At 49.5% G+C, this 13,249-nt stretch overlaps 1 protein-coding gene across 1 annotated transcript; it reads right to left on the reverse strand.

Moving 5' to 3' along the window:
- Positions 1-2,726: 2,726 nt before the first annotated feature.
- Positions 2,727-12,634, reverse strand: LOC140468181 (suppressor of SWI4 1 homolog). Its single transcript, XM_072564412.1, has 5 exons — positions 12,189-12,634; positions 11,657-11,735; positions 8,231-8,360; positions 6,742-6,905; positions 2,727-3,077 (listed from the first exon to the last, which is right to left on the reverse strand). Exons 2-5 carry the CDS (start codon positions 11,688-11,690, stop codon positions 2,794-2,796), a joined length of 612 nt encoding a protein of 203 aa, XP_072420513.1. The 5' UTR covers positions 11,691-11,735; positions 12,189-12,634; the 3' UTR covers positions 2,727-2,793.
- Between the last annotated feature and the right edge of the window lie 615 nt (positions 12,635-13,249).

Below are 13,249 nucleotides of genomic sequence, written 5' to 3' on the forward strand. Positions count from 1 at the left end.
TGCAGCATCAAAAGCACATTTACAAGGATAATACTCAGGGGTTATGTTATAAGAATAAATTATACAAATGATTGGATCAAAGTCTTCACGATATTAACAGAAAAACCAAAGGATAGATCAACTATCTCCACTGGTTGGGATTCCAGAATAAGGAGGGATGTTGTGAAACACTTCTACACACAAAGGGTGGGAGAGGTTTGGAACTCTGCTCCACAAACAGTAATGAATTCTAAATCCAATTAATGCAAATCTGACACAGATACACTTTTGTTCTGCAAAGGTAATGAGGTGTGGCCCCAGGGCAGGTAGGTACCTGTTTATGGAATTAAGCTAAATATCAGCTATAATCCCATTAGCTGGAACAGGATTGATGGGCTGAATGGCCTATGTGATGAAAAGTGTGAGATTTATCATATTTAGAGTTTGGATTTTAAACAAGTGGCATATGGGTTTTAGTTACTTTCGTGAAGGGTTTAAGAAACAAGGTCAGAAAGGCCTTTCTTAAGCAGGGACCCAGTCCAGTATTGTATGAAGAGAATTGACTGCAAACTTCCTGGGCTGTTAATACATCATTTATCCTGTGGGGTTTACACTGAAATTGTGTAAACATTGAAAGGCATTCATTTACCTTTGGTTTGGAATCAACAGGGATTGGGTTCAGCTTAGAAAACCAAGATATTGAAGACTTTTAGGGTAGGTTCAGGAGGAACTGGAGGTCAGAGGCACATTGTTTCTCTCCCTAGAGCAGCATGTAGCAGCTCAGGGAAATCAGTTATCTTTGTTTAAAAATTGTGAAGCTTCCAGGCCGGGAACATTTGGTTAATGACAGTTTTATGGAGCATCCTTAAAGTAGGCAAGAAAGATGGAGAGGTCAAAGAGGGAATTTCAAAGTCTGCCCCAATAGCAGAGCAATTACATCTGGGGATGTATACAAGGCCTGTTAGTAGATATCACAGACAATTCACAAAGGAGGTAAGGGGAGACAAAGGAACTGACGATCGCGAACAGAGCGTTTTAAGCGGAAACAGCACTCACTTGAAGTCAGAATGTGCCTTGCAGTGTTGCTCAAAAGAACAAATAGAAATAAGCGAGAGTTCAGGAATGTGTTGGAACATTAAAACCTTGAGATACCCAAAGGTTTCATCAGCAGAGACACTGGGACAAGGACCAAGTTGGGAAGGTACAGAAGCGGAAACGTTCCAAGTCTTTAACTGATGGTATGGAACTAGCTCATCTCAGTGACAGCAAGTTGCGAATGGATCGGTTTAATCTCACACTATTCTCAGGGAGAATTTTGACAGCTAAGTGGCAGAGTTTGGCTGTAGTAGGCTGTAATGGATGTTTCTACACAGACCAGCCTTGTGAACCTCACGTTATATTAACCAGCAGAATTCCACAGGAACACCAATCATCTGTTGGTTTTTGCAGGAGAGATTCTGGGTGACACATTGTCAGTGCACACACACCTGTGTGAATTTTGCATTGACTTGCTTTCCCCGTCAACTCTTGGTGGGAGCTGCATCTAACTGGTATGTAACTGATACACACTGCAGTGACCAGCTGATTTGATTCAATACAGCCAGACTCTGAATTCAATCAGGGTTCCTCTGCCCCATTCCTCTTAGCCCAACTGGCAGGCTGTTCCGAGGGGGGCCGCAAAATAAATAAATCCAAGGGAGCCCTGGTGCTGAGATGACTAGATGAAGCTGCTGAGATCATCTCGAACACTGACTGCTACATACAAAACAGACAGGAGCGAAATTCTACCAATACTGATGGTCACAGAGAGCTGGAACTCGCATGTGAAATTGTGCACGTTATTTTGCTGCAATTGATGTTCACTCAGTTACACTGACATTGTATCCCACAGGTAACCAGGAACTTGTGAGAACCAGTGCTCGCTCACTCAGTGGCTAGGAATCTCTGGCAGTCAGTGCAGTAAGAACATCCGATCCTCTCAGGATGTTTATTTTCAATGTGCCTGTTACTAAGCAAGGCTCGTTCTGAGGTTTGTCCCCTTAACTTGGTTCTCAATCTGTGATTGAGTCACAACCCTCAGAGAGAGAGAGAGAGAGGCGGGGGGGGGGGGGACAGAGCAGAGCACTCACTCTGTCACTCGCACCAACAACCCCCGTCCCTCCTAGATCTCACCCCCCCCCCCCCAGCCTGTGTGCTCTCCACTCCTCTGGGTCCCATCCCCACCATAATTACCCGCTCTACCACACCTTTGCTCAAGTTGTGACAGGAAGAGCACGGATCAAGTGAGACTGCCTTTGCCTCCTGGTGTAAATGTAGGTACCTCCTGATTCAAAGACTCGAGGGAAGAAATAGCTCATACTTCTCAGTGTAATCTATTGGAAGTCCTTTCTGAGACACACCTAGCCAGATAACAGCAGCAATAATTCCTGTGGAGTTCCCTTGGTCACCTCCCGCCCATCCCAGCTACTGTGCCTCTGTCTCAAAGGTAACGTTCAAGAGGATCTCGCTCCGAAAACTCAACATTCACCCCCCTCCGCCCCCAATCCAAATACACCAACAGTAACAGTAACTGCTGCTGTTTACTTTGATCTTTAAAACTTGCCCCTCAGCCGTTCCGGTTTATATTGTGAGAGATGGAGAGTCCCTGGGAGTTAATCCACACTCCCGTCCCTCAATAGTGGCAGCGTTAGGCTGCATCACTGTATAACCCAGAGCTTCAAGTGTGGCCCTATTAAGTGGAGAAACCATTATCTGAATCAAGAAAAATTATTTTTATTGCCCCCGTGCTGTCTTTGTTTTTTTTTCCATTTCTGATCAACGTCTCATTTTGCCTTTCCTCGGAGTTTGACCCTTGGCCTTGGAACTCCGACCTTGATGACCTTTATTCTTGAGCACAGAGCCCCTGAATTTGGAGTGGATCAGGTGAGACCTGACAAGTCGGAGTTTCCTCCCTTGTATCCTCCTCTTTTTGGTTCTGCCTGAGTCTGGGCTGGTGGTCCTCTTGCTGGCTACTTCCTCGGGATCCTTTGCCCGTTTCCTGACCAAGCTCGGGGATTTGTTCCTCTTCCTTTTTCTCTGCAAAGCTCCTGGAAATAGGTCTGAGGAAAAAACAAAAATTCACATCAGCTCAGAAAACTATAATGCCGAGAAGTGAAAAAAGATGTCACAGTTGATAAAACCCAGCACGCAAATTTAATCGAATCTGCTTCAGCGGTGACGGGATGAGTCTCAGTGGGATAAAGGGAGGGGTTTGTGTGTGCTCTTTAATCAATACTGCATATGCCATACAAGAAATATTAGGTCAACTTTACCCATTAATCTGCAGGAGCAGTTAGTACGAAACACTGTCCAAACCAGAGGAGTGGGATGTCAACTGCTCCGGTTGCGTTCTGCCTCTGTTGAACTATATTAAACACCCTTTGAGATATAGAGTAATCATTTTCGCGCCCACAGACATTACACATTTCTGGAATGTTACTCCATCACTGCTGTGGGGTGTTTACAATGACCTGTGCTAAAAGCAGGCCATGTCAGATTGCAGACTTGAACTGTGTCAGTCAGATTTGAGTGTACTCAATGCAGCCAGAGAATGCTGTTTCAATCCACAGAACATAGAACATAGAAGAATACAGCGCAGTACAGGCCCTTCAGCCCTCGATGTTGCGCCGATCAAAGCCCACCTAACCTACACTAACCCACTATCCTCCATATACCTATCCAATGCCCGCTTAAATACCCATAAAGAGGGAGAGTCCACTACTGCTACTGGCAGGGCATTCCATGAACTTACGACTCGCTGAGTGAAGAACCTACCCCTAACATCAGTCCTATATCTACCCCCCCTTAATTTAAAGCTATGCCCCCTTGTAATAGCTGACTCCATACGTGGAAAAAGGTTCTCACTGTCAACCCTATCTAACCCCCTAATCATCTTGTACACCTCTATCAAATCACCCCTAAACCTTCTTTTCTCCAATGAAAACAACCCCAAGTGCCTCAGCCTTTCCTCATAGGATTTTCCTACCATACCAGGCAACATCCTGGTAAACTTCCTCTGCACCCGTTCCAGTGCCTCCACATCCTTCCTATAGTATGGCGACCAAAACTGCACACAATATTCCAGATGCGGCCGCACCAGAGTCTTATACAACTGCAGCATGACCTCAGGACTCCGGAACTCAATTCCTCTACCAATAAAAGCCAGTACGCCATATGCCTTCTTCACTGCACTATTTACCTGGGTGGCAACTTTCAGAGATCTGTGTACATGGACACCAAGATCCCTCTGCTCTTCCACATTACCAAGTAGTCTACCATTAGCCCAGTAATCCATCTTTTTATTACTCTTACCAAAGTGAATCACTTCACACTTAGCTACATTGAACTCCATTTGCCACCTTTCTGCCCAGCTCTGCAGCTTCTCTATATCCCGCTGTAACCTGCCACATCCTTCCTCACGGTCTACAACTCCTCCGACTTTCGTATCATCCGCAAACTTGCTCACCCAACCTTCTAACCCTTCCTCCAGATCATTTATAAAAATGACAAACAGCAATGGTCCCAAAACAGATCCTTGCGGAACACCGCTAGTGACGGCACTCCAAGATGATCCTTTGCCATCAACTACTACCCTCTGTCTTCTTCCAGAGAGCCAATTCCTAATCCAAACCTCCAACTCACCCTCAATGCCATATCTCTGTATTTTCTGCAGTAGCCTACCATGGGGGACCTTATCAAACGCCTTACTAAAATCCATATATACCACATCTACCGCTTTCCCGTCATCTACCTCCTTAGTCACCTTCTCAAAGAATTCAATAAGGTTTGTGAGGCACGACCTGCCCTTCACAAAACCATGCTGACTATCCTTGATCACATCATTCTTATCCAGATGTGCATAAATCCTATCCCTTACAATTCTCTCTAAGACTTTGCCCACAACAGAAGTGAGACTCACTGGCCTATAGTTACTAGGATTATCCCTACTCCCCTTCTTGAACAAAATGAACAGCAGTAAGACAGACTGTGTGGATCAAACGCAGCTCCCACCCATCCCCCCCATCCAAAAAACAACGATACTCAGCCTGAGCAGTGCATTCCCTATCGCCCCGGGGCCTACTCCAAAGGCTGCAACTTGGAAGTAAAGTTTGTAAATCACATTTAAACAAAAATAAAATTCAAATTCACGAAAGATAAAAGCCATGTATTTTTTGAAGCAGCATAACTGATAATGTTCCTAGGAATCTGTCCACCAGACAACATGAAGTTCATATATTCCTCATTATTTATCAGTTGGGAACTTATTGTAATGGATAATTAACAGTTACTTTCCTTCTAACTGACCTCTGATTCCAGAGAACATTCACAGCAATAAAGGTCAAGGGTTCATGTTGGTGATAAGACCATAGAGAAGTTTCGAGAGGGTATCAGATAGAAATTTGACATGCCCATGTAAGAGAGCAGACAGCCCTCTCTTTTGCAATGATAAACTGGTGCTGAACAGATCTAACTCAAATACTTTGAGAATTAGAACAGCAAGTTAAAAACCAAATGTTTTATTTTTCAGCTGTATGATGGAGAGCTGTTCTTGGAAGCTGAGAGGGAGAACTCAACAGTACTTACGCTTCTGAGTCAAGGAAATTCTGCCTGACAACAGCACTCTGATTGGTTGAGCTCCAGTGCATTAAAAAGCTGTGTGCACAGCAGAGAAAAATACCCAGAGCCTATGGACTGAAAACATCCATCTCCCTCTCTCCATGCGGGGCGGTGGAGGGGGGGGGGGGGGGGGGGGACAGACAAAAGACAAGCATTCTAACATGACCTAGGTCCAACTGATCTGCCACCACAGGAGGGTGGCCCCCTGAAAGACACGTCTTCTTTGCTGAAATCAAAAGGACTGAGAGAAAGTAATGTAACTGCGTCCCAGACATTTGATCTTTAGAATTCTGTTTCCTTTTATACTCTTTTTTTTCACTTAAATTTATGTTTTTTGTCTATCATATATGTGAATGTGTATAAAATTAAGAGTTTTGAGGGGACAGAGTTTCAATTGCTCAGCTGGAGATTGGAAATCCTTTCTTTGTCTTTTTGATACAGTGTGACAATAAATAATTATTCTTTATTATTCCTGTAGATACCTGGTGTGAACTGTTCTTGTCCTGAGTAGCCATCAGTGGAACAAACAGATCAATTTGTTGGTTTCACTGGGATTTTATACATTCTGTTACAGCTTGTGGAGTGGCGAGGTAGAATTATCAGCTATAATTGCCAGTGAAGTCATCACAATAGAACTTGAAAGGTATGTTTCTCAACATTAATGAACAGATCTGACACTGAAGGGAAGAGGAGAGATTCTCTTTAATTTTGTGTCTTTATCTTATGTAGATTGGACCAAGAGGTGCTAAATAAATAAACGGTGAGTTTACATAGCAGCCATGGAGATGGTTTATTTATCTAAAAGCAAAAACCCAAGTCTGATTGTCATAAAGACCGTTCAGTGATTTCCTTTTGGAAATCTGCCATCTTTACCCGGTCTGGCCTCCCCCCTTCATAACTCCAGACCCACAGCAATGTGAACAAGGCTGAAGCTCCCTCTGAAACCACTCAGTACGAGAGCAGGTAGGCAGGGCCAACACATGCTCGACTTGCTGGTGACACCTATATCCCCACAACAGCAAACCCCACTCAAACGCTGCTGACATTGTCAAAGGTGGTCTCTCAATGAACACCAGCATTCGTCCAGAAAGCAAAATAAATCATTACCATCATCTGGTTCAACTCCGACTTCCTGGCGATAATACTCTCGGTCTGAATCATTGTTAGACTGGTCACTCTGAACTCCCGTCTCCTCAGTACACGGATCCTCAACCTCCTCTTCATCTTGGGCACCCTCAGCATTCTTCCTCATTCCAGCCAGACTTCTTTTCCTGAAGAAATGAAAACGAAGGACGTACATGCTGATTTTCAGAGCCAGCCATGATCGGTTTCTCTGAGCCAACCTCCCTGCAGCCTCCTAGCCAATGCTCCCTGTGTGCTGCTTGCTGCTTCTTCTCTACCCTGCCTCACTCTCTGTCAGGACGCATTCGCAAACTCACTGCCACAACCTCCCAGATACTGAGTGGGACAGGGTGGTTCGAGACCAGATATTTGTCCCTTGGCCAGAACCAGCCGTAGAGAGCTGTGCAAGTTCAGGCATTGAGCAGGATCTCTCAGTCTTGGTATCTTGCAGTCACTAACAGCCCAGTTGCCTGTGGCATCTCTGACACTAATGGCTGGCCACACCTTATCAGTTTGTCAAAATGTCACCCATGTATATTTCTACCCACTCTCTGCTGCTGCTCGCTTACTCTCTCCCTGTCTGTCCCACCCCACCATAGGAAGTGCAGACAGAGAGTCTGAGAGATGTTCTTCCTCACTCAGTTCAAACAACCCAGAAAGTTAGAGTGGAAGGAGAGATTAGATGCATTATTATGGAAACAATGGGTGCGTTTAGATTTGTAAGCAGAAATTATTTTGAATCGTCTACTGTATCCAAATGCAAATCAAGAGTGTAGCATTGGAATTTCGAGTGAGTGATCCAGCTATGGGAGCAAGTGATCAAATCCAACACAAATTAGATGAATTCCATCACAGGAACAACAGCAGGCCATTCAACCCATCCTAGGTTATATCTGGATATCAAACTCAATGCCATTTCCCCCCCCTCCACTGTCTTCAATCCATTGAGGACGTTAATCACCAGGAATTTATCAGGTTATGGCTTGAACCTGCTCAATGCCTGGACTTGCACAGCTCTCCACGGCTGGTTCAAGAATGACTGGACAGGGACAAACACCTGCAGTCGATCACCCAGTCCTGCCCAGTAAGGATTGTGGGAGGTTTACAGGAGATCAGCTCCCATTCTTCAAAAGGCTGACAGTTTCCTCAGTCTCTCCTCGCAAGGCAATCCCATCAGAGAGTGGTCAATTACTCCAGTATTATTGGATTGTGTGACTCCCAGGGAGTTTGGGAGGGAGTTATACAGACCCAGGGCTGTCACTGTGTGCATTCCCCATGTTCAAAGTGAAGATGTGGGTCAGTGCAGTCAGGAACAAGAACAAACCTCCTCCAGGGTCAGTGCTGGCCTGGGTCATGGTGGGCTAGCACTGCCAGTGTGAGAGAGAGCCAGGAAGGCGATGTAGCTGGTATCAGTGGAACAGAGCTGCAATGGTGGTGAAGGGAGAACACAGAGGGTGAGGGTGGGGTCACTCACCTGTGCTGCTCATGCTCCCTCTGTTTACGGCGAATGTCTCCTTCTTGTTTTCTGCGTCTTTCCTCTTTCAGTTTCTGTCGTTTCTCTCGCCGCTGAAGCACCGCCTGCAGCTCCTCCTCTGTCTTTTGAACTGGGACCAAAAAGGAAGAATATTTCACACAGCCTTTCCTAAACACCACCCTCCCAAAAATACTGCTTTCATCTCTGGCTTAATAGGAAAATCCTGACCAACCTGACCCAGTATTTATCAGAGAGGCCTGCAGAGAGAGAACATTCGACCATGAAAGCATCACAGTGGAATGGGGTCTTCATCTGACAGGGTATTCAGAGAGCAGGGGCTTTCGGAGCACAGAACACTACCTATTGGACCCGACAGTGCTCCCAGCATAGGCCTGACGTTACAGGTCTGTCTGGGATCTTCCTCTACTGTGGGAGCCTGCAGCACCAACACATGGAGGCAGCTTCTCCCTAAACCCCTGAACACAGCGCTGGTGCTTTCGTACAACAACGTTAGCAAAGCTCAAAAAGGAGATTCTCAAAAACAGACAGACAGCTTCCCACACTGTCCTCAACAAACTAACAAGGCCCCATCCCCAACAGGTGAGCCTGTGACCCCTGATCCCCCCCACACTGACAGGAGGGCCTGTGACCCCTGACCATCCACACCGATAGTGTGAGCCTGTGACCCCTGACCCCCCACACTGACAGGTGAGAACGTGACCCCTATCCCCCACAACAGGTGAGCCTGTGACCCCTGACCCCCACACCGACAGGTGAGCCTGTGCCCCCTGACCCCCACACCGACAGGTGAGCCTGTGACCCCTGACAACCCACACCAACAGGTGAGCCTGTGACCCGACAACCCACACCAACAGGTGAGCCTGTGACCCCTGACAACCCACACCAATAGGTGAGCCTGTGACCCCTGACCCCATCACTGACAGGTGAGCCTGTGACCCCGACCCCCCCACACCAATAGGTGAGCCTGTGACCCCTGACCCCCCCACACTGACAGGTGAGCCAATGACCCCTGACCCCACCATACTGACAGGTGAATCTGTGACCCCTGACTCCCCAACACTGACAGGTGAGCCTGTGACCCCTGACCCCCCACACCGACAGGTGAGCCTGTGACCCCTGACCCCCCCCACACCGACAGGTGAGCCTGTGATCTCTGACACCCCCCACACCGACAGGTGAGCCTGTGATCTCTGATCCCAACACTAACAGGCAGCCTGTGACCTCTGACCCCCCCACAGCAATAGGTGTGCCTGTGACCCCCTGTCACCCACAGCAATAGGTGAGCCTGTGACTCCTGAGCCTCCCCGCACCAAGTGAGCCTGTGACCCCTGACCCCCCACACTGACAGGTGAGCCTATGACCCCTGATCCCCACATTGACAGGTGAGCCTCTAACCCCTGACCCCCTCCACACCAACAGGTGAGCCTGTGACCCCTGAACCTCCCCACACCGACAGGTGAGCCTGTGACCCCTGAACCTCCCCACACCGACAGGTGAGCTTGTGACCCCCTGACCCCCCACACTGACAGGTTAGCCTGTGACCCCTGACCTCCCACACTGACAGGTGAGAACATGACCCCTGACCCCCCACAACAACAGGTGAGCCTGTGACCCCTGACCCCCACACCGACAGGTGAGCCTGTGACCCCTGACAACCCACACCAATAGGTCTGCCTGTGACCCCTGACCCCATCACTGACAGGTGAGCCTGTGACCCCTGACCCCATCACTGACAGGTGAGCCTGTGACCCCTGACCCCCCACACCAATAGGTGAGCCTGTGACCCCTGACCCCCCCCACACTGACAGGTGAGCCAATGACCCCTGACCCCCCCCCCACACTGACAGGTGAGCCTGTGACCCCTGAGCCCCCCCACACCGACAGGTGAGCCTGTGACCCCTGAGCCCCCCCACACCAACAGGTGAACCTGTGACCCCTGACCCTCCACACTGACAGCTGAGCCTGTAACCCCTGAACCCCTCCACACCGACAGGTGACCCTGTGACCCCTGACCCCCCCACACTGACAGCTGAGCCCATGACCCCAATCCCCCACACCGACAGGTGAGCCCGTGCCCTGACCCCCTCCCACACCAGCAGGTGAGCCTGTGACCCCAATTCCCCACACCGATATGTGAGCCTGTCACCCCTGACCCCCCCCACACCGACAGGTGAGCCTGTGACCCTGATCCCCCACACCGACAGGTGAGCCTGTGACCCCTAACCCCCCCCACACTGACAGCTGAGCCCGTGACCCCAATCCCCCCACACTGACAGGTCAGCCTGTGACCCCGATCCCCCATACCAACAGGTGAGCCTGTGACCCCTGACCCCCCACACTGACAGGTTAGCCTGTGACCCCTGACCTCCCACACTGACAGGTGAGAACATGACCCCTGACCCCCCACAACAACAGGTGAGCCTGTGACCCCTGACCCCCACACCGACAGGTGAGCCTGTGACCCCTGACCCCCACACTGACAGGTTAGCCTGTGACCCCTGACCTCCCACACTGACAGGTGAGAACATGACCCCTGACCCCCCACAACAACAGGTGAGCCTGTGACCCCTGACCCCCACACCGACAGGTCAGCCTGTGACCCCGATCCCCCATACCAACAGGTGAGCCTGTGACCCCTGAGCACCCCCACACCAACAGGTGAACCTGTGACCCCTGATCCTCCACACTGACAGCTGAGCCTGTAACCCCTGAACCCCTCCACACCGACAGGTGACCCTGTGACCCCTGACCCCCCCACACTGACAGCTGAGCCCATGACCCCAATCCCCCACACCGACAGGTGAGCCCGTGCCCTGACCCCCTCCCACACCAGCAGGTGAGCCTGTGACCCCAATTCCCCACACCGATATGTGAGCCTGTCACCCCTGACCCCCCCCACACCGACAGGTGAGCCTGTGACCCTGATCCCCCACACCGACAGGTGAGCCTGTGACCCCTAACCCCCCCCACACTGACAGCTGAGCCCGTGACCCCAATCCCCCCACACTGACAGGTCAGCCTGTGACCCCGATCCCCCATACCAACAGGTGAGCCTGTGACCCCTGACCCCCCCACACTGACAGGTTAGCCTGTGACCCCTGACCTCCCACACTGACAGGTGAGAACATGACCCCTGACCCCCCACAACAGGTGAGCCTGTGACCCCTGACCCCCACACCGACAGGTGAGCCTGTGACCCCTGACCCCCACACTGACAGGTTAGCCTGTGACCCCTGACCTCCCACACTGACAGGTGAGAACATGACCCCTGACCCCCCACAACAACAGGTGAGCCTGTGACCCCTGACCCCCACACCGACAGGTCAGCCTGTGACCCCGATCCCCCATACCAACAGGTGAGCCTGTGACCCCTGACCCTTCCTCTGTCCTTTCAGCCATACTTACTGAATGAGTGATACATCACTTGTCCATCACACATCCCCTCCTGAATCTTCACCAACTCCAGGGTCAGTCGAGGGCCAATCTAAGAGGCAGGATTGCACAGAGAGGGGGAGGGTTAGAGCTAACATGAACATTCGTCCTCCTGGCCTTGGGTCTGGATCAGAGTACAGCCGGATTGCAGAGAGACAGCTCGCTGTGTCCCTGGTTAACGTGGAACCAGGGGCGAGGAACCCAGCTGACAGTGTCCCTCACTCTCTCATCACCATCCCTGCTGAGGGCAGTGACAGCAATGGTCTGAGGGGGTACTGGTTATATCAGCACAGTCCTGCAGTATAACCTGGGATGGTCCGTTTGATGTGGCTGATGCTTTAATTCCCTGATCTCCTTCTGTGTGACGGACACGGAATGTTTATTGAGAAGATTGTGACTGACAGTAACAGCGGACAGAGTGGTGCTGCTCCTCTCCATTGGTCAGGCTACCCTCCAGATGGGAGCTGGCTGGTGACAGACTGGGAACACAAGCACTGGCACTGACCTCAGTAAGTCGAATGGCACTCTGCTGGGTCTTCAGGTTCCCCCGGCCTGCACAGGCCTGTGGCAGCTCTGTAATGTTGTGCTCTCCGTCCAGTTCAGCTTCACTCTCAGACAGATTGGCTCCCCTGAAGATCAGACAGAAAGAAACCGGTCAGAAACTCTCTTCATTAACAACTGGACAGGCAGACGGGGATTCAGAGCCCACTGAAGGACCATGAGAGGAGGAGGAGGAAAAAACTGAAGCGACAAAGTGCTGTGGTTAGACTCAGTTTGATGTTTGCGGATAAAGGCACTGGCAATTCTGTGGCTGAGTGTGAGAGGACAGAGGGTGGGGGAGGGAGTATGATAAATCCAGAGGGAAATCATTCAGGCAGGAAGTCGTGTCATTAAACAGCCAGAAAACCCGAGCATCTGTGACTCAATACGCGAGATTGACTGCATACTTTACATCCCTGTGCTACAATCCAGAAAGACAGACAGTGAAGGATACAACTGGAACCAATCTTTACACAACTTTATAGGATTTATGTACAAAGTTATACATCACAAACTCAAACATCCTCACACCAAAACAACAGGTTCACTAAGTATCTATAGAGAACCACAGGTTAATGCTGACCATTTGCATGCAATTAATATAAAGTTAGTTAATCCTGAGCTGTAATGAGTGAGAGCAGGATGTCACTGAATATGACAGACCGTGCCTGCCCCATACAGAGCTACTGCTAGTTATCCAGGATCAATGGAACTAAACTCAAAGGGTGGTTTATCATCTCAGTGATGGTAGCAAAGTCCGCAACTTGACTTTAATAAACTCTGGATTTTTCACAAGAGTCTGCCAGTGTACCTCTAACAAAAAAAAGTTTCTTACACAAGGGAATAAAACAAATGCTATTACACCAGACAAAGTCAAGTGGAACAATCTCATTAGAAATATTCTCAGCAACACTTACACACAGAGACATAAAGCTCAGTGAGGGATCCTCCCTATTCCCAGCGTGAAGCTCCGAGCTCAGCTGGACCAGATGCAATTGGGGGTTTGTTTTGCATATTTCTGTGCAT

This window comes from Chiloscyllium punctatum, chromosome 46 (genome assembly GCF_047496795.1).
Source record: "Chiloscyllium punctatum isolate Juve2018m chromosome 46, sChiPun1.3, whole genome shotgun sequence".
Lineage (NCBI taxonomy): Eukaryota > Metazoa > Chordata > Chondrichthyes > Orectolobiformes > Hemiscylliidae > Chiloscyllium > Chiloscyllium punctatum.

Bases quoted from the DNA above. Each gene is read 5' to 3' on its own strand.
- LOC140468181 (XM_072564412.1), bottom strand. From the start codon at position 11,690: ATGTGTGATGGACAAGTGATGTATCACTCATTCA. The intron at 6,906-8,230 runs GTGAGTGACCCC...TCATTTCTTCAG, and splicing joins AGGGAGCATGAGCAGCACAG to GAAAAGAAGTCTGGCTGGAA. The intron at 3,078-6,741 runs GTAATGATTTAT...TTTTTTCCTCAG, and splicing joins CGGAGTTGAACCAGATGATG to ACCTATTTCCAGGAGCTTTG.